General features: G+C 42.6%; 2 protein-coding genes across 8 annotated transcripts in view; both read right to left on the reverse strand.

The window, feature by feature from the left end:
* The window catches only part of PLEKHM3 (pleckstrin homology domain containing M3), a 798,157-nt gene that overhangs the window by 255,357 nt on the left and 519,348 nt on the right, over positions 1 to 23,452 (reverse strand). The window lies entirely within an intron of this gene.
* MDH1B (malate dehydrogenase 1B) lies at positions 228 to 23,451 on the reverse strand. Of its 6 annotated transcripts, none has more exons than XR_014557433.1 (14): positions 23,027 to 23,218; positions 21,923 to 22,035; positions 20,994 to 21,128; positions 19,177 to 19,319; positions 15,566 to 16,068; positions 13,181 to 13,322; positions 11,698 to 11,861; positions 11,240 to 11,379; positions 10,330 to 10,381; positions 9,400 to 9,456; positions 5,932 to 5,997; positions 5,136 to 5,198; positions 2,023 to 2,722; positions 228 to 925 (listed from the first exon to the last, which is right to left on the reverse strand). XR_014557433.1 is itself a non-coding variant. In XM_083709160.1 (14 exons), exons 1-14 carry the CDS (start codon positions 23,294 to 23,296, stop codon positions 909 to 911), a joined length of 1,707 nt encoding a protein of 568 aa, XP_083565286.1. In that variant the 5' UTR covers positions 23,297 to 23,451; the 3' UTR covers positions 228 to 908. The 6 variants fall into 6 exon arrangements, 3 of the variants coding, with proteins under 3 accessions (XP_083565286.1, XP_083565285.1, XP_083565284.1); XR_014557434.1 differs by having other exon boundaries at positions 2,023 to 2,725; XM_083709160.1 differs by lacking the exon at positions 23,027 to 23,218 and adding an exon at positions 23,275 to 23,451 and having other exon boundaries at positions 2,023 to 2,112.

Here is a 23,452-nt window from a genome sequence, read left to right on the forward strand (position 1 = left end):
CCCCTGTGCTTTAGTTTATGTGGAACCTATACAGCTAAGTTCAGTGTTTCTGCACCTTCTTAGACGCCCACCCCCACCCCTCTCAAATGATCCCCCAAGAAAGCGCCATTCCACAAAGACTTACCTGCCGATCTGCACTTTCTTTTGCTTATAACATAACAAAACACTTCCTTATTTCAAAAACAGCAGCGTACCTGGGTTGTTCCAATAGAAATAAATCTCAAAGCTTTATTAAGATTTCATCTTTATTAGAACGCACTAAAATGTTGCAAAGTGGCAAGCAAGTTTTTTTCATTTCTCCAGAGCTACATCTTCTTGAGGCTGGTTGTTGAGAAAAACACAACAAGGGGGTAAGGGAGGAAAGCTGGCTGTGAAGGAAAAGCCCCAGAATCAGCAGTCTTTAAAGCTGGAATGTAGAGGGTGCTGGGAAGCCTTGAGTCGATTAGATGGTTGAGCGTGCAAAACAGATTTCAGGCTGCTCCAAAGGATTCATCTTGCTCCTCCATCAAGTGTAGTAAGAGGGGAGAAGAGTCTATCATCCAAATTTCGCTATGGATTTGAACATCATCCTCTACAAATTTGAATATGAGTGTTTTGAATTCTTAATGCATTTTTTTTCCAGCCCACAAAATGATCTTCAAGATGATATTGCTGCATTTAAATGGAGCTAAACTGGTTTGATCCAAATACTCCAACACAAATGTGCCATGCTTGTTTAGTATGCACACGGAAGACAAACACGCTTAAGTTTTTACACAGTTACTTAATTCATTACATTCAGAAAGAAGAATTAACATTTTCCTGTTGAGCAACAGAAGCTATTGCATCCAGGGATTTTCTCTGAGGCAGCTGAATTAAGCAGCAGTGAATTCTGAACTTAATTCTCGATTGTCCAAGTTGGCATCTGCTTAAGACAAATCAGGAGCTGCAGAATAAAAATAAACAAATAGAAGGAAGCATTTTAGTTTCTTTCTGTTTTTGCTTTTCCAAATATGACAGTCATGAAGACTGCCTAATTAAGTGGTTATCCAATATGTTTACGGTTTTTATATGCATCGCTGTATTTGCTATAGGATGATTTTTAAAATTTTTTCTAAAAAAGACATTTTAGCCACTGCGATAGTTAAGAGAAATGGAAAACCCAGAGTCACATTTCTCAAAGGCCACCAATGTATCAGTACTCGGGGCACTCATGTAGCCATAGACAAAAGGCTACTTATGTAACAATACGCTGTGATTTCTGTGTATGCAGTGAGGGAAGTGTGCAAAGGAGACTTTTACCTCCAAATACAGAGGTGACATGTGCCTGGGAGCTGCAGCTCATCATAGCTTCCCACCACGTATTCTCAAGCATCTGGAGAGGCAAGTCTTCTTTGCACACTTTGTGTGCTCACCAGAGCCAATAGTGGTGTGCTTATGGCAAACTTGGTTGTTAGAGAAAGTTGGGAAGGGGCTCAAGAGGGCTCCAAACTCAGAAGTCTCTATTGTTAAAAATGAAGGGATGCCTCTGGTATTGAGGGATGAAGGAAGCCGAGGCAGGGACTCAAACTGCGAGAGTTGAAAGAGCTCATTACAGTGGGCCCTCTGGATACGAACTTAATTCGTTCCGGGAGTCCATACGAACCCCGAAAAGTCCACAACATGAGGCGCTGCTTCTGCGCACGTGTAATGCGTTCCGTTACTTCCGGAAATGCTCAACCTGAGGTATGACTGTACTGTGAAAGCAATTCTGCTGTTGTTAATAGAAGCCAGAAAGTAAAGCAGATTTGAGAAGATGCCATGCATTAACAAATACCACAACAGTTTTAAAAATGAAGCCTACTACCAACAAATAGAATGATTCTTGACATTACTTTTTTTGAGTTAAAGAGTCCCAAGTGGAAGAAATACCTGGTTTCACAATTCAAATATAAGGTTTACAAATAGTTGGAGCTTACCCCTGTGTACTTGCTAAAACGATACTGTTGTTTTATCATCTGAAGGGGTAATTTTTTTATTTATTTTTAAGCAGCTTGGGCTTACCATCTACAGGATCTTCTGTATTTTTGCCTGTGGGTTCTTTGATGTTTTCTTCTTCAGGATTCTTTGCCTCACTAGGGGAACCTTCAGCCTCTGATGCAGAAAGAATTGTTAGTTTTACATTTCACACATTTCAAACATTCTTCTTTTTATAATCTGTTAACATATTTTGACCTTCTTTTCACAAGAAGCTAGGAACACAGAAAGGGGCTTTGTACTGAGTCAGACAATTTGTCCATCTAGTTCAGCATTTTCTTCATTGATGGGCTCCAAAGTCTCTCCTAGACCTAACTAAAGATGTGAGGGACTGAACCTGCAGCCTTCTTCATGCAAAAGAGATGTCCCACCAGGGACTATGGCCCTCAACCTCCCTTAAGAAAAGCATGGAGGGTCGCCATTTGGGCTGTACCATTGATGCTCATCAGATTGCCTTTCCTGGATACAAGAATGGAAGACACTGAATAATACTGACCTGCTAGACCTGGAAGGGTTCGACAATAGATACAGTTGGCATGCTTATCTAGCTTATGAGGCCAAGGTACATAAAGGCTTCCTAAGCCAACGAATCAAGAGATCATTACACAAAGTGTGGTCTAAATATGAGACTTTATTAGAACCTAAAACGCCGTGGTGGTTGTCCCCGACAGAAGCATTTTCGGTTAAAAAGAAGAAAGTGAATCGTATCTGCGAAACCTAGAAAGATCTGCTGGAAGAAAAAGAGGATGAGTTAAAACCTTAAAAATTTTTTGGGGAAAGGCACCATTTGATAGATTGGATGCAATATTTTCAATTGAACGAGAACTTCCAAAAAGACAAATCAACCGGTTTCTCCACAGAACCTTCAAGACTCAAAGATGAGATTCAAAATAAATGCCAACCACTCTCTAAAATGTATAGGTTACTCCTTGACTGGGAGGTCAAGGAGGAAGAAGTCAAATCCGTAATGGTGCAATGGGCCAGGAACCATGGTTACAACATCCACATGGAATGTTGGGAGAGACTCTGGAGGGAAGGCATGCTACGATCTAAAGGAAAACTGTATGAAAATGCCTTACAGGTGGCATTTAACACCTGTTAAATTGGCTAAAATGTTTAGATCTAGGACAAACATTTGCTGCAAATGCAGAGATGCTGAACGTACATGGATCCACATGTGGTGGAACTGTAAAAGGATCAGACAGTTTTGGGAAATGATTTACAACGAACTTAAGAAAATGTTTAAATGTTCTTTCCCTAAAAATCTGAAGCCTTCCTGCTAGGAATTATGGGTAACGAAATTCCAAAAAAGTTCAGGGGAGTCTTTATGTATGCTAGAGTTGCTGCCAGAATTTTAATCACAAAAGGTTGGAAGGGAGAGGCTATCCCATTCCAATCAGACTGGCAAAATAAATTAAAGAGAATACGCTGAACTAGCAAGGCTATCAGCAAGGAAACGAGACATTACAGATGAAAAATTTACCAGAGAGTGGGTCATATACAGAGTTTAGGTAAGAGAACATTGCCAAATTTATTAATCTGTTGGCAGGTTTCAATTGAGTTTCTGTGTGTAAATAGGATAACTTTATAAAATGTAAAGTAAGTTAAACAACATGGAGAAAATAAAGTTAAGTGCGTATTCAAGGAATCCAATTAAGGAACATAATGGGAAGATCAGAGGTCATGTTAAATGTAATTACAAATTGATGTACAAATCAAGTATCAATTAAGGAATGAGTGATTATTTTTAATTTGTCTTTAACCTTTATCGATCATTTCTGTTCTACAGTTTTAAAACCAATAAAGCATTTTTTTTTAAAAAAAAGGAAAGCTGTTTGTATCTGCTCTTAAAAACAAGAGAGGCTAATCAGAACGAAGTGCTTCAGAATGAAAAGGGAGAAAATGTCAGTCTGCTTTGATAGAGAGGGTGTAGTGCTTGGGATGCAGGAAACATGAATACAAATCCCAGATTGACTACACTATAATCGAAAGGCTTTAAGCCACCATCTTCTCTCTCTGCCGCAACCCCATGCCTACACACAACTGTGGCCAATGGGCAAGATCCAGAAACTCTTTAGGGAGGAGGAAGTGCACACACAAAGGCTTGTGTGAACATACTAGTGCTTCAGTGCTGACTTCTAAAAGTTGCCCTGATGCCTTCTTGCAAAACAGCCCAACCTGAATTCCAGGTTGCTGCTAGGAAAAGATAGCAGCCAATGGCACAAAACAGACTTGCAGCTAACAATCTTTAATTGTGTATCTTAATGGTGGATGCTTATATTCTAATGTTTGTGTAATTGGTTTTTATCTTTGTAATTGAAAGCCTATTTTTGCATTCAGTGGTATATAAAATTAAATTATTATTATTATTTTTTTAAAAGAAAGGCTCTGGGAATAGCATGGCTGGTAATTAAGCAAGGACACGCAAGAGACTAAGGTTGCCAGCTTTTCAGCTTCAGATTCCCTGAGTAAAATTCTCTCTCTCTTCTCTAGTTTACACACACATGCTTGTCGTTTGATAACTGCAAATCAAATAGTGACTTGAGGAATCAGAGGTAGAAGCACCTTGACGGGAGTGATTTTCAGACAAAAAACAATTCGTGGTAAAGGGAAAGTTGCTTCTTTTCATCTGCCCATTTTCTGCCCTGGCTTGAAGTATGCCTGTACAGATTTGGGTTGTTGTTGTTGTTGTGAGATTTTTTAAAAACTTCGGAGGAGAAGAAATTAGGGCTGGGCTAGATGTATCCAGAAAATAGCTTTTCTTAGCCAGTTTTGGAAAACTTCCCCTACTCAATCTCTTCCCAAACTATTGGAGAATTGCAGTCCTCCCACGGGATAAATATGGCAAAATGGTCTCTCCAATTTTGCCACTTGTTAATTCTGGATGAAACTATGGACCAGTTTTGATCTTGTTGAAAATTATTAGGGCTCATTGAAGGTAGAAGCCTTTCTCTCTTAGCCCACCGAGTCAAAATGTGAATGGAGAGAATTGTCTGAGGTAAAAGCGTTGAAGAATTTCACCTCCCTCTCCGAGAAAATTTGATGACTCTTCTCTTTCCTTCGGTTTCACCACTGAAAAATGGCGTAGTTTGGGAAGGCTATTTTAACACACACGCACATACTTGCAGTTTAAGATTTACCTTCAGAAGTTTCTTCGGTGATTTCTGAGGTGATTCCTTGGCCGCTGGGTGATGGTCCAAGTCCTAAAAGAAACCGGATTAAAGAACAGACCTGTGAGCTTTTGCAATGAGGATAGCAGTGGCACAGAAACAGCCATCAGTGCTACCGTGTGCGCTATTTCCCTCTTGTCTCTGTGAAGCAAGCAGGGCTGGTGAAACATACTAATAGTCGAGAGTGGATTTCATGCTCTTTATTCAGCTCATAGTTGTGAGGAGGGATGGAAGTTCCCCCAGAATGTCTGCCTTATATACATTATTTACACAATGGGCCCCACGTGATTGGCTAATTCCGGGATTCTCCTGTAGGCCAATCAGGTTGCGGATTCACTTCCACCTGGAGCTGGATTGGGTGGCTCCTGTGGACCAATCAGACTGCTGCATTCTGGACCCTAGTGTTCTAGGACCAATCAGACTGCTGCATTCTGGACCCTAGTGTTCTAGGACCAATCAGACTGCTGCATTCTGGACCCTAGTGTTCTAGGGATCAATCAGACTGCTGCATTCTGGACCCTAGTGTTCTAGGACCAATCAGACTACTGCATTCTGAATCCTATTCAACTCAGTACATAACAGCTGGAGCTCATCCTCTCTGAAGGAGAGAATTTTCTGAGGGAAAAGCATTGAAGAATTTCACCCCCCTTTCCTAGAAAATTTGATGTCTCTTCGCCTGCCCTCCAGCTTCACCACTGAAAAAGGGTATAGTTTGGGAGGCTGTTTTAGCTCAGTCCTAAACACAAGCACACGGTTTAAGATTTACCTTCAGCAGGAGTTTCGCCACCTTTTTCAGAGGCAATTCCTTGGCTACTGGGTGAAAGTCCAAGTCCTAAAAGAAACCGGATTAAAGAACAGACCTGAGAGCTTTTTCAGTGAGAAAAGCAGTGGCACAGCCTCTGCAGTGCTACTGTGTGTGCTATTTTCCCCTTATCTCTGTGAAGCAGGCAGGGCTGGAATTCATCCTCTCTGAAGTTTTCCCAGACCCATTACATCTATCTATCTCAGGGGTCAGCAAACTTTTTCAGCAGGGGGCCGGTCCACTGTCCCTCAGACCTTGTGGGGGGCCGGACTATATTTTTTGGAGATGAACAAATTCCTGTGCCCCACAAATAACTCACAGATGCGCTTTAAATAAAAGCACACATTCTACTCATGTAAAAACGCCAGGCAGGCCCCACAAATAACTCAGAGATGCACTTTAAATAAAAGGACACATTCTACTCATGTAAAAACGCCAGGCAGGCCCCACAAATAACTCAGAGATGCACTTTAAATAAAAGCACACATTCTACTCATGTAAAAACACCAGGCAGGCCCCACAAATAACCCAGAGATGCACTTTAAATAAAAGGACACATTCTACTCATGTAAAAACACCAGGCAGGCCCCACAAATAACCCAGAGATGCACTTTAAATAAAAGGACACATTCTACTCATGTAAAAACATGCTGATTCCCAGATTTAGAAGGCAACTGGGCTGGATCCGGCCCCTGGGCCTTAGTTTGCCTACCCATGGTCTATCTGTTAGCAAAACTGTAATGATTGTTAAGGGTATTATTTATTTTAGTCACCTATTCACCTAGGTGATGAGTAGGGCAACACAGGCAGTGACAATTGCTCTGCCTTAACTATCAATAATGAAATACCACTTTTTTTCGGGTGGTACAAAAACCTGCTATATTCTTTAGCTGCCTGTATGATGCAGTGACACATTCACCAGGAAACAGCCTGTTTATTTGCCCAACTCAACCTGGAATTAACTAGCACAACCTGGAATTAACCTGCCTCTTCCATTTCATGTCTTTTTTCTACACATGCAGGCTAATGTGATTACTAAGACCCGGCACGAGCTTCTCAAAAACCTGTCAAAAACAAGTCAAAATCTATATCTTGCTGTCTCGTCTGGGTTTTCATTACATAGGGAGCAACTGGGTCACGGGGCCTTGGGTCACGGAATAGGTCCTTAATTTGCATTTACAAATTTTTTTTCAAAACTTAATGGCAGATTTCGGAAGGCAAGCAAAAGATTGAACGATTCTGAAGATAACCAAATGTAAATGCCCCCCCCTCCCCAAAACCTCATGATATCTAAACTTGGGCCATCATCTGGAGAGGTGGACAATGATTCTGCAAATAAAAGGCAAGGTGATTCTATGTTTTCTAGTCACTTCTGCAGGCAGCAGTCAAATGGCATTCTGCTCACTGTGCATTTCTGACAGCTATGGTGCAAGTTTCACAACAAGCATTCCAGTTTTATAAAATGCATTGCCACTCTGCAAAAATTATGGTGCTCAAGAAAAATTCCTTCCGGTAGCACCTTAAAGACCAACTAAGTTAGTTCTTGGTATGAGCTTTCGTGTGCATGCACACTTCTTCAGATACACCGAAAGGTCGGCGGTTCGAATCCCCACGGTGGGGTGCGCTCCCGTTGCTCAGTCCCAGCGCCTGCCAACCTAGCAGTTCGAAAGCACCCTCGGGTGCAAGTAGATAAATAGGGACCGCTTTCTAGCGGGAAGGTAAACGGCGTTTCTGTGTGCAGCTCTGGCTCGCCAGAGCAGCGATGTCACGCTGGCCACGTGACCCGGAAGTGTCTCCGGACAGCGCTGGCCCCTGGCCTCTTGAGTGAGATGGGCGCACAACCCCAGAGTCTGTCAAGACTGGCCCGTATGGGCAGTGGTACCTTTACCTTTTATGGCAGACCAACACGGCTACCTATCTGTAACTGGTGCTCAAGAAGTCGCCCATTCTTAAATAAAGCAAATGTTTACTGCTTTTACGTATTTCTCCCTCCCTCCTCTGTGCTAATGGATATAAAAATACTCTCTGAGCTCATCTGGAAAGGTAGTCAGTCTGTACACTTTTTTAAAAAAAGTTGCATTTTCTGCATATTGACTTGCAAATTTGCAATAGTCTATAGAAACCTCAAAATTTGTCAGTTATTGCAGGGGTGAGGAAGCAGTCACTAACTGCCCCATTATTCATGTACAGTGGTGCCCCGCAAGACGAACGCCTCGCAAGACGGAAAACCCGCTAGACGAAAGGGTTTTCCGTTTTGGAGGCACTTCACAAAATGAATTTCCCTATGGGCTTGCTTCGCAAGATGAAAAAGTCTTGCGAGTTCCTTCGGGTTTTTTCCCCCTCCCCCCCCTTTTCCTGAGCCGCTAAGCCGCTTATCAGCTGATCCGCTGATAAGCCGTTAACAGCTGATCGCTAAAAGCTGCTAAACCGCTAATAGCGCTAATCCGCTAAGCTGTCAATGGGCTTGCTTCGCAAGACGAAAAAACCGCTATACAAAGAGCCTCACGGAACGGATTAATTTCGTCTTGCGAGGCACCACTGTATATGGAAATGCCCTCCCATCAGATGTCAAAGAGATAAAGAATTACCTGACGTTCAGAAGACATCTTAAGGCAGCCCTGTTCAGGGAAGTTTTTAATATGTAATGCTGTACGGTTTTTAACACTGATTGGGAGCCGCCCAGAGTGGCTGGGGAAAACTCAGCCAGATGGGCGGGGTATAAATAATAAATTATTATTATTATTATTAAATTATTATTATCATAAAACTGTTTTTCTTCCGCCCTGTGGAATGCCCTCCCATCATATGTCAAAGGAATAAACAACTATCTGATGTTTAGAAGACATCTGAAGGCAGCCCTGTTTTAGGAAGTTTTTTAAAGTTTGATGTTTGATTGTGTTTTTAATCTCCTGTTGGAACCCCCCCCAGAGTGGCTGGGGAGACCATGCCAGATGGGTGGGGTATTAGTAATAATAATAATAATAATAATAATAATAATAATAATAATAATTATTATTATTATTTCTATCATCTTCTGAGGTGCATAAAGAAAGTTCACTAATGTGACATCACCATCTCCTTAAAACCAGAGTACATAGCTGGTATCTTATATATTTTTATCCTGCATAATAAGTGAAGGGGATGGGAATGCTTTTCTAATTTTTTTTTAATAATTGTATTTTTATACTGCTCCTCCTTTAAATTGAGCTCAGGACAGAGTATAACAACAGTTAAAAACAAAAATATGCAGCTACCACATAAAAACCTATATAAATGACTGAAAAGCAGAGTCTCAAATAATTAGAAGCATTCTCAAAACCATCGCTGCTTTAAACATAAAAATATCTTTACCTGTCCAAAACCTAGGTAAACAAATGTGCCCTCAATTTCCCCTCAATAAAATAATATATTTAAAATATTTTGTTGAGTTACCTTCCTCCTCAGCTTGGATGCTTTCCTCTTCCTCTGCTGAATGTGGCACAGGGCTGACTGTAAGAAGCAATATCCACGTAATGTCATTAACTGTCTCAACAAAATGCACTTTGCCAAGCTAAAGTAAAATGTTAATAACAATTGGGTTGCTGTGGATGGATTTGAGGTCAAAAGCTTTAGTTGAAGAAGCAGCCTACAGCAAAAAAATAAAATAAAAATAAGGTGATATATAAAATCCAGAAGAGAGGCTTCAGTTGAGAACTAACAGGAATTTAATCAGGTGCTGTAAGTTATTCGTCGTTGTTTGAACTTTAAGGCTGCAATCCTATGCCTTCTTTCCTGCGAGTAAGCCTTATTCAACTCAGTAGGATTCACTACGTAAACATAAATCGGACCTATATAACATGCAGTCCCTTCAGTGCACATAGCATTTTGGATCCTGTGCTATAGTCCTTCGAAAAATCCACAAATTGCTCCAGAATGCCAATCAAAGGGATCCAAGGGGCTGCATATGCAAGGATCTTGTGCTAGGTCTGGGTTTTTGTTTTGGTCTTCAAGCAGCTAGCCTCCAGCTCATTTCACAAACTATTTTTGAAACCTTCCTCAGTTTCAAAAAGAGTTTGTCACGTGATGTGGGTGGATTGGCTGATCTTTGAGGGAAAAGTCAGTCAAATCTCCTTGGGCTCCTCAGCCTAGTTTCTTTGGCTCCTGGCCCAGACAACTCTCTATTTCTTAAGATGAAACAGTCTCATAACGTTTTTTTGACATTATAACTTGCAGAATTAGAAATGCAACTCAGATTGTATGATCATCGTTCAAATAACTGGGGATTCCAAAGGTCTAGTAAGAGGCATGTTCAGTTTAAAAATCTCACCACTGAGAACATCTGATTTTAAATCTGGTCTTCAAATTCACTGTGTTGATTTTTACCTTTTCTCTCTGGATACAATTCTGTTACTTCACCTAATGCAACTTGCTTTTCCTGCATAGGGAAACAAGAAATTTATTACACAAATATTACCCAAATAAAGTGCTTTTTTCATTGGCATTTATTTGCCAATACTACCAGTTTGAGCCACAAAGATAATCAGTTTTCCCCGCCCCCCCCCAAAAAATAGAGTGGTGTTTTAAGGTAGCATTTTTCATCTCAATAATCTGAAAGTCGAATACTGGGCGGGGGGGGGGACGACGTACACAGACACAATACAATAACTGATGAAACAATAATACTAAGACCTCAGGGTGATCTTAATTACTTCCCCAAAGGTTTGATCCTAAATACACTTAACAATTTCTGCTGAAAGTGATGGGTCAAGGTTTATTTATGGGTTATGTTTGTGCCTTTTGGATTTGTGCAAATCTTATACGCATGACGGACAACTCAGATTTCACTCATGGGCAAATCCATGACCTTAATATTTATTTCGGAGCTTGGAGAATCAAGGAACATTTTAGGGGAAGAGCTGTGAGTTATTGCTTCTCATTTGCCCCATTATACAGATATAGGAGTTTTTGTTTGTTTCCTGTCTGCAAAACAATCACAAACTGGCCAAATAAATGGGTACAATCTAGGAAGTACTAGGCAGCCTTTCGGTGCTAATGAAATTTGCCTTAACTGCACTCTTTAAATTTAAACTAATTTAAACAACTTGTCGTTTGCAGTAGCAAGTGCTGCCCTCTAAGGATCAATTTAGATGCTGAATCCGAATGGAAATCAGACCACCCACGATATGTGGAGTAAATCTAACATGAAGGGAGTCTCTTGTTTGGAATGTGTCCATAACTAGAAGGAAGAATTATGAAAACAATAGTACAGGACATGAAAGCAGCATGAGGTTACCCGAATCAGATCATAGGTTAGATTCTGAAGACTTTCTTGGTTTTTCTCACTAATTTGTAGATCTGTAGAGACCTTCCAGCTGCCATTCTGGAAAGTTACAGGCATGGAGTAGACAATTCCCTCAGGAATCCCAAACTGACCTAAGGAACAGAAACAGTCCCTCCAAAGTGTATTTTATTCACAGAAAACAACACACCCATACATTTGCCATTAAAACTGTGAATTACATGGACCATATCCCAATATTCTGCCACACTGATTTCAGTGGAAGAGATTTAAGCGGGCGTGAAATTCTGCTACTGAAATCAATGGGGCTTTGCTTAAACTTTGGCTGTATCGTACGCAAAAAATTTAATTTGGATAGAAAAACACAAGCCCTTCCACATGGTCTCTGGTGGAAATGAAGCAGTGTGACAGAGAAATGTTTGATGATTATTTGACTGAAGAGCAACATTTACCTTCACTGAGTACTCCCAGGGAGACCAGTTCCCCTGGAGGGGAGTCCAGGTACCAGTACCTCAGCACAGTAAAAATGGCATGTGCGGGCGCTATGCCTACGCAATGAATTTCCCAGGAACTCAACGAACTCATTGCAGTCAGAAACTCTGCTCGTATCCATTCGCTGTAAAATGAGAAAGCAGAGCTTTCCTTAAATACAAATAAAGAAAACTACAGGAAGAGACGATGTTCCAAACCTTTTTTAAGTATGCAGCTCCTCATCAAGAAGCTCAAGTCTCAGACCCCCCAAAGCCTCATACATTGTCATAGTCTCTTCAGCAAGGTTTGGAGTGGTATGGGAGTACCAGGGCAAACTTGCCCTGAACTTTGTGCCCTTTCACCTACAGGCATTCCAAGCAAGGACTGTCAGGTCGAGATTCCTCCTTTGCCTATAATCTGCTGCTGACCTGGGAAATGAGACAGCCAGCCCCTCTCCCCTCTGTTTCCCTTCAAGTTTTATTATCTGTTCCCCTGCTTGCAGGAAGCAGCAGGGCTGCCGGGGAAGAAGATGGCTGACAAAGGGGGCAAAAGGTTGGAGAAGGTGTGGCTGACTGCTTCATCGTCCAACTCATTGGCAGTTTTGAAGGTGACAGGGGAGCCTGCAGGTTGCAACAGGGAAGCCATGTGACGGAAACTCTGATGAAGAGCACTCAAAAACAAAAACAAAACAGGAGCTCTCAAATATAGACGTACCTCAGGGCAAAATCTAGAAACCAGCATTTAATGAATTTGATGAATAATAGTAATAATACTACAGTATTTTGGGTGGGAAAATGTGTTTCAGATCCTTACATGGTATGACTCTAACAGAGCACTGGAGCTATTGCTGCTTATGATATTTGCCACAACTAGACCATTTAGTTCTTAATTAAATACTTTGACCTTAATAACTTTAAAGCACCAAATCAGGTTTTAAGTAATAATGATGCTGCTCCTTATGTAACACTCCATAGAGGTTCAAAAGTGCATTAGAGAAGCTTTGATTTGGAGCAGAGCTCTCTCTGTTGGCGGAAGTAAAGATCAGGAGGGAAGCTTAATTTAGAATATTCTTTTTCACACTTCCTTTGCTTTTCACTTGGAAGCTGCATTTGGTAAACGGAAGCACTGGCATTCTTGTGCCTTTCTGGGCTCAATTTGGAGATTTTGTCCTGAGAACTGAGTCCTGAAAAGAACAATGCTTCTGCTTCTTAGCACATGAATACTTTTTTCATTTTTCAAGCCTTTGAGTTGGATGCTCTCAGTTTTTTGTTTAAGATTTTTCAAACACCATCACAATGCCCCAAAGCACTGAAGAGTAGACTTTGGGGTTGTAAAATGCAAGAGACTATGAAAGAGGCAGAGGTCTTTGGCCAATGTGTAAGGTGCAAACACCACTTCAGACTCTTCGGAGGGATGGCATAAAAGCCAGTTTTTTAAAAAATCCAAATTATCCCAAAAAATTACCGATCAAACAGGACATCCATCAAATCACGGGAAAAGCTTGGTGGGCCCCAGATGGCGCTGTCATATCTATAGAGCTGTGTTTTACTCAGATCGATGAAGCTGTTCCCACTGATATTACCCCAGACTACGAGATTTTTTATTCCTGTTGAAGACAACAATCGAAAGATGCATAAGCATAACAGGTAAGAATGGAAGGAAAAACCCCACTGGAACAGAACAAAGGTTCTGCAGGATGCATGTAGTTCAGCATCCTGTTTTCCACAGTGGTTAGTCAGATGTCTCTGGGAAGCCCACATGAAGCAGGCCATGAAGGCAAAAGTCATTCCCTGGTGTTGCTCCCTCAAGCACATTGCTCTAATCCAGAGGCTCAACATAGCCATTGCTTTTGGGAGCCACTGATCATGGTAACCGTTCACATGGCACAGTTAACTCACATAGCAAAGGAGTACTTTCAAAAGACATGTCTTCTGCTGTGTCCCATGAGGCAAGAAACTGCCTAAGGTCTGTAACTAAGGCCTGGTGAGGTTCACCACAGTAGAACTGCAGACCTTTTAGAGAGTCTGTAAATTATGGGCAAGATTCAATTAGATTTGTTCCACTAGTGAAGGAAATCCACTAGCTCTAGGGAGGGTCAGGAGAACCTCAGAACGGCGCACAACAGGCAGAGTTTGGATTTGATATCCCGCTTTATCACTACCCGAAGGAGTCTCAAAGTGGCTAACAATCTCCTTTCCCTTCCTTCCCCCCCCCCCCAGCACTCTGTGAGGTGAGTGGGGCTGAGAGACTTCAGAGAAATGTGACTAGCCAAGGTCACCCAGCAGCTACATGTGGAGGAGCGGGGAATCGAACCCAGTTCACCAGATTACGAGTCCACCGCTCTTCACCACTACACCATACTGGGTGGGGACTGTTCCATCTGGCAAGCTGAAAAGCTTGTGTTGATGGAATGATTGACACAGCGCTACGTTAAATTCCTCCTTGTGTTGTTCCCCTTTCCCACTGCACCCTAGCTTTGATTATCTTGAGTTAAACTGAGAAATCTTCTAGCATGGACCAAGGTTATGATCTCCCAGCCTATTGGTTAGCCCGCATGCATGCAAAGGGTTTGCAGAGATACGTTCTCAGAGGCAGTGTCACACACCAGTACTGCAGAACTGCCTTTTCCCTAAAAGTGCATCAGAGTCTGAGCTTCCTTCAGAGAAAGTTCAAGTCCTCCCATTTCAGTAGTGACTTCGGACTGTATGGTCTAGAACAGAGGTCAGCAAACTTTTTCAGCAGGTGCTGGTCTACTGTCCCTCAAACCTTGTGGGGGCCCGGACTATATTTTGAATAATAATAATAACAATAATTTATTATTTATACCCCACCCATCTGACTGGGCTTCCCCAGCCACTCTGGGCGGTTTCCAAAAGAATATTAAAATACATCAAACATTAAAAGCTTCCCTAAACAGGCCTGCCTTCAGATGTCTTCTAAAAGCCTGGTAGTTGTTGTTCTCTTTGACACCTGGTGGGAGGGCGTTCCACAGGGAGGGCGCCACTATTGAGAAGGCCCTCTGCCTGGTTCCCTGTAACTTGGCTTCTCGCAGTGAGGGAACAGCCAGAAGGCCCTCGGTGCTGGACCTCAGTGTCCGTGTAGAACGGAAAAAGAAAGAATGAATTCCAAAGCCCCATTAATAATCCAGAGATGCATTTTAAATAAAAGGACACATTCTACTCTTGTAAAAACATGCTGATTCCTGGACGGACCACGGGCCAGATTTATAGGGCGATTGGGCCTGATCTGGCCCTCGGGCCTTAGTTTGCCTACCCATGGTCTAGAATATTTTAAACCTTGGTTATTTTTGTGGGTTTTAGTATGGATGTGTGCTTCTATGTTATTTTTATTTTTTCATTTGCTTAACATGATTTGCCCTGAGGCAAGACAATATAACAATCCAAAATACATTGGTGCCTCGCAAGACGAAAAGAATCCGTTCTGCGAGTCTCTTCGTCTTGCGGTTTTTTCGTCTTGCGAAGCAAGCCCATTAGCGGCTTAGCGGATTAGCGCTATTAGCGGCTTAGAGGATCAGCTGTTAAGCGGCTTAGCGGATCAGCTGATAAGTGGCTTAGCGGATCAGCTGTTAAGTGGCTTAGCGGATCAGCTGATAAGCGGTTTAGCGGCTTGGGAAAAAGGGGGGGGGAGGGGAAAAAAACCCCGCAGGAACTCGCAAGACATTTCCGTCTTGCGAAGCAAGCCCATAGGAAATTCGTTTTGCGAAGCACCTCCAAAATGGAAAACCCTTTCGTCTAGCGGGTTTTTCGTCTTGCGAGGCATTCGTCTTGTGGGGCACCACTGTAACTAAATAAATAAACATTAGTCAATCTGCAGTCATTTCTCACACACCTGCTGGATGCATTCCCATTTTTCTTGCCAGCATGGCCTTGGCTTCATTTTCCAAGAGGAGGGATACAGTGACAATATTCTGAGGGTTGATGGACGGAGCATGTGTAATAAGCATCAACGCCTTAAGGTTGACAAAGGTTTTCCCCATCACAACAACCCTGACATTACTTCTGGCATTCTTCTCTATCAGAGGACCATATATTTCACATTGATTGGTAACTTGCTGGATACATTCTTCTAGAGACGGGATTGCCTCTTGGAGAATGTCATCAAGCAAAACGATGACTTCCGCTTCGAGAAAAGTCTGGTCGTCCAGTTCAGTGTACCAAGTGATGCCACGAAGGACAGGGGATGCCAAGTCCTCAGTCTCCATAACGATAGCTTCAAGAAGTTCTTCGCAGCCCTTTCTGTCAAGCAAGTGGAGGCTGATCTCAGTTTCCATTCCAAATATTTCCCCATTGATTAACAGAGGGATCAGATGACAGCAGATACTAGCTGATGCTCTGTTAAGATCAGAAAAGTAGTTAGCAGTGAACAAACAAACACTGGTTTTATGCAGAGGAGAGAGATATTCCCTCCCCCCCAAAAAATATTTTTATTCCACAGGTTTTCATGGTCCTCAGTAATCAACTCTTAGTGCTTGTATTAGAAGAAATGAACAAGGATACCTTGCCATGAAATCTAGTGACATTATCTTCTAACAGCAGGTATTGAAGCTGAGTTATTTTAAAGCTAGGTGGTTACAGACTACATTAATTTAACTGCATAAGTGTTTGATTTTTCTAAACTATAACATACTTTTTTTATTAAAACCACAACAACTTAACACTGAAGACTTAACAATCACATAGGCTGATAGACTACTGAGATTTATCCCCCCAAAACAGTCATTCCATAGCAATTCTGCAGTGAGAATGCAGGAAAAGCTGCTTAATAATATTAACAGACTAGGTCAAGGGAGGGAGGAGTTGTGGCTGCTGAACAGCCAGATCTAAAGACCTGCTGGACTTGTGCAAGCCAAGTGTGGGGCAGGTGGGATGGTGGTTGTGCCATTTTCTCTCCTCTCACCTTTCTGTCGCTTGCTATTTGCTTCTTTATGTAAATATTTAACAATCACACATTCATAGAAAATACAGCAAGGCAGTGTGCAACATAAAAAACTTTCCTTTCACGGTGGGAAAATCAGTATTCCAGATCCTGGGCTGGTGAACTTTTCTCAACCTCAGTTCGGGGGCGGGGGGGGGGGGCGGGGACATAAGGTCTTTGGATCCAGTGGACCCCAAGCCTCCTCTGGTCTGCCACTGGCACACACCCCTTTTGCTGTTACTGCATTAGCTGAGATTTCTGCTCCCACAGCAGGAAAGCTCATGCGGGGAGGCCATCTTTGTCTCCCAAGGATCTCCCACTCTGCGGGTGGAAGGAGAGATCGGCTGTACCCTATGGCTGTACCCTATAGGACTGCTTTTCAGTAAGTCAAAACTAAAACCAGAAAGAAAGTAGAGATTAAGGAAGGGGAGGGGGTGGGCCTAAGGAGCCAGAATGGATAAAAGTGGAAACATCAAACAGCTCACTGTCAAGGAAGCTCTGAGGAACGGCTTGGTCGCTAAAGGTAAAGGTAAAGGGACCCCTGACCATTAGGTCCAGTCGCAGACAACTCGGGGGTTGTGGCGCTCATCTCGCTTTACTGGCCGAGGGAGCCGGTGTACAGCTTCCGGGTCATGTGGCCAGCATGACTAAGCCGCTTCTGGCGAACCAGAGCAGCGCACGGAAACGCCGTTTACCTTCCCGTCGGAGCAGTACCTATTTATCTACTTGCATTTTGATGTGTTTTCAAACTGCTAGGTTTGCAGGAGCAGGGACCCAGCAACGGGAGCTCACCCCGTTGCGGGGATTCGAACCTCCGACCTTCTGATCGGCAAGTCCTAGGCTCCGTGGTTTAATCCACACCGAAGTGCTAATGTGGTTTTACATCGGCGAAATCATAGGCAAACGTGGCCTGATTGGCTATGATGTTTGGAAGTTTTTGTTTTCTGCTCCTAACAGTGTCGTAGTATCAAATTACAGCGCTGAGATGAAATGGTGGTGGTCTCTACAAATATCATTCACTTTGGGGCAGAATCAGATGGTGGTGACATGAATGCAGACAAGGATCCCTAAAATACGTTCTCTTTCTCCTCCTGTTGCGGGATAGGGCCGGCACTGGTGGTTGGCTGTTCAAATAAATGCTATACAAATAATGACTCAAAAAAAAAAAAAAAAAAGTGGAATGAAGGGGCAGGGCATTGAAGACAACATGAAGAATTTGAGCAGCAAGAACAGCCTATATACGATATATGATATACAATATCTTTATCGTCATTGTCCCATGCAGAACAATTAAATTGAAAAACTACATAAAAACTACACAAAACTACATAATGCTGAAGGAAGTAATTACTTCTCCAAGTATATGGCAAAGTTAGTGTTATCCCATAAGCCCAAGAATTCTTGCCATAAGAATGTCCATAAGAATCTTTATATTCTAATTTTAACATATTGATACATGTAGACATTACACCTTTTAAAAAAACAAAACCTAGCTGTAAATAGACCAATAATTTTTTCTGATGCTTTTGATCAATGCCATGTTTAATTTTTATTTATACCCCGCCCTTCCCAATTCAGGAAACTGGGCTCAGGACAGCTAACAACAAATTTAAAACACTTAATTGTAATAGTGTAAATAACAATAAAATCAAAAATCAATTTAGGGGGGAAATCCATCCAATAAACATTAGATGATCACCAGAGCTAGCTGGCTAAATTAGTCCCACTTGGGCCAATGAGGAGACCAGGGGAGAACAAGCTGTGGGATCTCAGAGAGGGTTAGGGTTAGGGTTAGGGGAGGGGGGAGGGAAGGAAGGGGAACAAAAGATCAGGCTAGGTTCAAATTGAAAGCCAGGAGGAATAGTTCTGTCTTACAGGCAATCTAACTTCCTTAGGGCCCGGGACCTCTAAACTCTAAACTATGATTATTCATGGACCTTAATGACTTCTGCAGGGCATACCAGTAGAGGCGGCCCCGTAAGTACGATGGTCCTAAGCTACAAAGGGCTTTAAAGGTTAAAACCAGCACCTTAAACCTGACCCGATACTCCACTGGGAGCCAGTGCAAGTGGTAAAGCACTGGGTGAATATGCTCCCATGGCAGGGACCCCGTGAGGAGCCTTGCTGCAACCTTCTGCACCCGCTGGAGTTTCTGGGACAGTTTCAAGGGCAGCACTGCACAGAGCAAATTACAGTAGTCAAGCCTGGAGGTGACCGTTGCATGGATCTCTGTGGCCAGGTCGGGGCGGGAAAGGTAAGGGATCTTTGATGAAATGTTGAGATCTTTGATGAAATGCAAGGCACTGCAGTTGGAAAATAAAAAATGGGAATTATGGTCTGCACTGTAAGTGCTCACATATACAAATGTGGATCTTTGTGTTACAAGCATAGACTGTGTTCAGTCATGTATAGGTTCCGGATTCTGCTAATTTTCCATGTTCCCTGACAGCTGTATTGTTTAAAAAGAAAAGGAGCAGACTTAAGTTTTTGAGATTCCCTATGCAGTTTATTTTCATCTTTCCCACCTGTTTATCCAAATGTGTAATGGATTGATAAGGCCTTTAAGTTCTTCCTCCTCTTGGTCAATCACTATGTGAGTCTGCAAGTTCTCCTTGGCTATTAAGAGCATCTGTTCAGTCATCATGTCGGATGTGATGTTATAGTATTGCTGAAGATTAAAAAAAGTCATCAGCAGGCATCCAAATATGGCTCAGACATTATCACTATTTAATCAAAAATCTGAAGAACAAAACCTTTTTTTAAAAAAAGTGTGTGTTCGGGAGAGGGGGGAGGAATGAAGGGACAGAATAGGGAAATCCTTTATTAAGTTCCATCTGTGATGGATGCTCCAAGCATGTTGGTAGAAGAGAAATAATAATTTACTATCATTATCAAATCATTGGTGCTGGAAAGATCCTCTAAAGGAATCTAGTCCAAACCCCTCCTGAAGCAAGTAACCCACTACAGTACTACAGCAACCATCCAGCCTCTACTATCAAACAGCTTGTCCCATTAGGAAGTTCTTTCTAATGTTTAGTCTAAATACTTTTCGGGTTATTTGGTTTGGTTCCTACCCTCTGGAGCAACAAAAACAAAAAAACAAATGTGATCTATCATTAGGGTGACAGTCCTTCAAATATTTATAATAATAATAATTATTATTTATTATTTATACCCCGCCTATCTGGCTGGATTTCCCCAGCCACTCTGGGTGGCTTGCAACAAAATATTAAAATACAATAGTCCATCAAACATTAAAAGCTTCCCTAAACAGGGCTGCCTTCAGATGTCTTCTAAAAGTCTGGAAGTTGTTTTTTCCTTTGGCATCTGGTGGGAGGGCGTTCCACAGGGTGGCCCTCTGCTTGGTTCCCTGTAACTTGGCTTCTCACAGCGAGGGAACTGCCAGAAGGCCCTGGGCACTGGACCTCATTTTTGAAAATGGCTACTATTTTGCTTCTCAGTAATCTTTTTTTCAGGCTAAGCACAGCCAATTCCTACAACCTTTCCTCGCAGGACTTGATCTCGATATTTATTGCCATATAAGCTCCTCACAATTGTTGCCCTCTAGACATGCTTCAGTTTGTTGATATCCTTCCTAAATTATACCACGTGGGTTCTGATCAAAGCAGAATACATCAGTACAGTGGTACTTCGGGTTACATATGCTTCAGGTTTCAGACTCCGCTAACCCAGAAATAGTAACTCGAGTTAAGAACTTTGTTTCAGGATGAGAACAGAAATCTTGCTCCGGCGGCACAGCAGCAGCAGGAGGCCCCATTAGCTAAAGTGGTGCTTCAGGTTAAGAACAGTTTCAGGTTAAGAACGGACCTCCGGAACAAATTAAGTACTTAACTCGAGGTACCACTGTATCATTATCATTACCATGGCCAGTCTTTAGATTTAAATAACCCAGGCCATAGGCAATCCCTACCTTTAGGAATACTTTCCTGATAATCAAATTAAGCCCAAACTCATTCCTCGTTGCCCTTTCCCAGTGGCCTCAGTAATCAAACTTCTCTCTAATTATGGTAGGTTTTCCAAGCTCCTTATGACATGGATAGGGAATTTTTGTCCATCCCTGGATGTTGTTGGACTACAACTCCCACCATTCCTAACCACAGACTATGCTGCTTAGGGCTGAAGGAAGTTGGAAGTCCATTAAAAGGTCTTAGGGCCTTTGAGTGTGATTCTAGTGTGGTTACAAAGTAATACAAGTTCACATTTACTATCTCTCTCTTAAGCATTCTTCTGATTATAGTATTTTGTTGGGAGATGGGATATTATTTAGCCAACTGAATACTCACTAAACGTAGAGACAAGCAGAGAAGAAGAAGCAGCAGACCTGGGCGTGTTCAAGGAATTCATTGAATCCTCCCAGAAGAAGTCCCTTTCCTCCACGGTCCAACAATTCCCTCCAAATAATTGGAGAGCGCTTATGTTTCCATCCATTCTGTTCACAGATCTCCTGCAGCCACTTCTAGAAGCAAAATCCCCAAAAGCACACATGAAATGTATTGTTAATGTGTTAAATCCAGAAAAAGCTTTCAAGGCAATACTGAAACAGTAATTTCCCAAGATGATACGCCCAAACACTTTCCCTTCATATTTTATAACAGGCTCATACATTTTGTACCTGTGCATCTAATGCTAATTCGAATGTATACATTAATAAGGCATTTATGGATTAGTTGCAAGCAAGTGCATTGAACTGGAAGCTGCAGTGAGGAAAAAAATGCAGACCGATGTCTGCTTGAATGTATGAAAGGACCAAAGTGGACCAGTACTGCTTCAGGAAATTTTAAGAAAGCTTTAGCCAACACACTATTTAGCAAAGCAGCATGCTAGTCAAATATACAGATGCATCCACTAGTGGGCAGGATTTCAAACGCTTCAACCAAGAGCCTCCTTCAGCACCCAGGCTATAATTTTTCAAAAGAAAGAAGGCAAAAGAAATAGAAATATATCCCAAAAGGGTCAACAGAGGCACTGTGCCCATATAAGTCGGTGCTTGTCCATTTATAGACTTCCATCTAGGGAGCATAAGTGTGATAGAGAAATACCAGGCCGTTACAGGTTTGCCCACATCACATATTTATGTAAAATATTTGTACCCCACCTTCCCTGATTAAAAGGTCAAGATGGCTAACACCACCAACCATAAATTAACATCTTTTACAAAAGCATAATCACTATGTTTCACTATCCCTAATGACAGGACCAGCCCTGCGAGGTGGCATTAGTGCACTAGTGAATCACATGGATATATATTACCTCCCAGTTGTCTGGATGCTGAGTAATCTTGTGTATCCTGAAGTGAGGCAGATTTTTCTGCAAATAATCAGCAAGGAGTTCTGCCTTAGCATAATAGGGGCAATCGGCCTTCCCTGGAAAGTAAGAAAGCAAGTAAGTATTCATAAGCTCATGAAGGAGCGAATGCTTATTGCAAAGGGGGGTGATAACCGGGGCAGAGCAAGAGTGCATTACTTCCCCAAGCACGACTTCCATGCACCCCGCTCTGCAAGTTTCTACTGAGTCAGCTCCTGGAATTTCCTGCCATAAGCTGTAGTGACGGCCAGAATGGTTTAGATGAAAAGGGGCTTGGACAAATTAGCCGAGGGCTGATTAGGTGATCAGGGCCTGCTAGCCACAATGTTCTCCCTCCCACTGTTGGAGGCAACCAGTATGCTGCTGGGAATCGCAAGCAGGAAGGAAGGGATCTTGGCCTAGACAGAAATAGGGCCAGATCTTTGTGGCTTCATGTCTCCTTCACGGATCCAATGGGGCTCCTGCTCCATCCTAATGAATGAAGAAATAAACATTAGCAGGCGCTCTGAAGCGTCCAGTGAAACTGACTGAGGTGTACAAAACGAAAATTAGTTGCAGTGTCATTAACAGCAGAAAGGCGATCACCGTACTATAGTTTTAACTCTGTTAAGGTTTAATTGTTTCTTATTTGTTGTTGTTTCCCGGCCCCTGCCACTTTTTAAGCTGTTCTTATTTTTATCTGTATCTGAGGTCCTGCCAGAGAAAGAAGGTGGAATATATATATATATATATATATATATATATATATATATCCATCTGCCTTAGCATAATAGCGGCAATCTGCCTTCCCTGGAAAGTAAGCAGGCAGCAAGTATTCATAAGCTTGTGAAGTCAAAGGAGTGAATACTGCACAGTATATACCGGTATATTCGCAAGCTTATGAATACTTGCTGCCTGCTTACTTTCCAGGGAAGGCAGATTGCCCCTATTATTTTATACACACACACACACCATAATAATAATAAAAACAAATCGTTCTAAGAAAAACACAATCCTATATTAACTGGGTGGATTTGCTTCCTAACACAGAGGGGTGTGCCGTGGACGCACAGGTGAGGGAAGCAGCCTCCTCTTTATTTATTCCTGCCTGATGGAGCTGCTTCGACTCGCCCGGCAAACTCATTCCTCATCCCAAAGCGACTGCCGGGAGTGCAGCACTCTGTGCATGCTCAGGGGGCGCGAGCCATCCCAGCCCTGCGAAACCCGAGCAGGACGTTGTGTTTGTGTGTGTGAGAAAGAGAGAGAGAGAGAGAGAGAGAGAGAGAGACTGCATGGCGGAGCCGCCGCCGCCGCCTCACCTGCGAGCACGAATTTGGCCATCCTTCCCCCCAACCCCCCCCCCCCCAACAACAACAGGTGTGTGTTTTCGCGCGGGCGCCTCGGGAGCTAGGCCGGAGGAGACCGGGGCGGTTGCCAGGCAACCAGGCACGCGCGCCCGGACCGAGCAGGAAGAGGCCATTTTGTCCGCTCCGGGCA

Source organism: Podarcis gaigeae (assembly GCF_964106915.1).
Source record: "Podarcis gaigeae genome assembly, chromosome: 1".
In the NCBI taxonomy this organism is placed as follows: Eukaryota; Metazoa; Chordata; class Lepidosauria; order Squamata; family Lacertidae; genus Podarcis; species Podarcis gaigeae.

What these genes read in the sequence shown, in the direction of transcription:
- MDH1B (XM_083709158.1), bottom strand. Translation starts at nt 23,099, where the DNA reads ATGAGTTTGCCGGGCGAGTCGAAGCAGCTCCATCAGGCAGGAATAAAT. An exon ending in TAACCTATGATCTGATTCGG is followed by an intron (nt 10,382 to 11,239) that starts GTAACCTCATGC and finishes TTCCCTATGCAG; the next exon opens with GAAAAGCAAGTTGCATTAGG. An exon ending in ATTGTATCCAGAGAGAAAAG is followed by an intron (nt 9,457 to 10,329) that starts GTAAAAATCAAC and finishes TGCTTCTTACAG; the next exon opens with TCAGCCCTGTGCCACATTCA.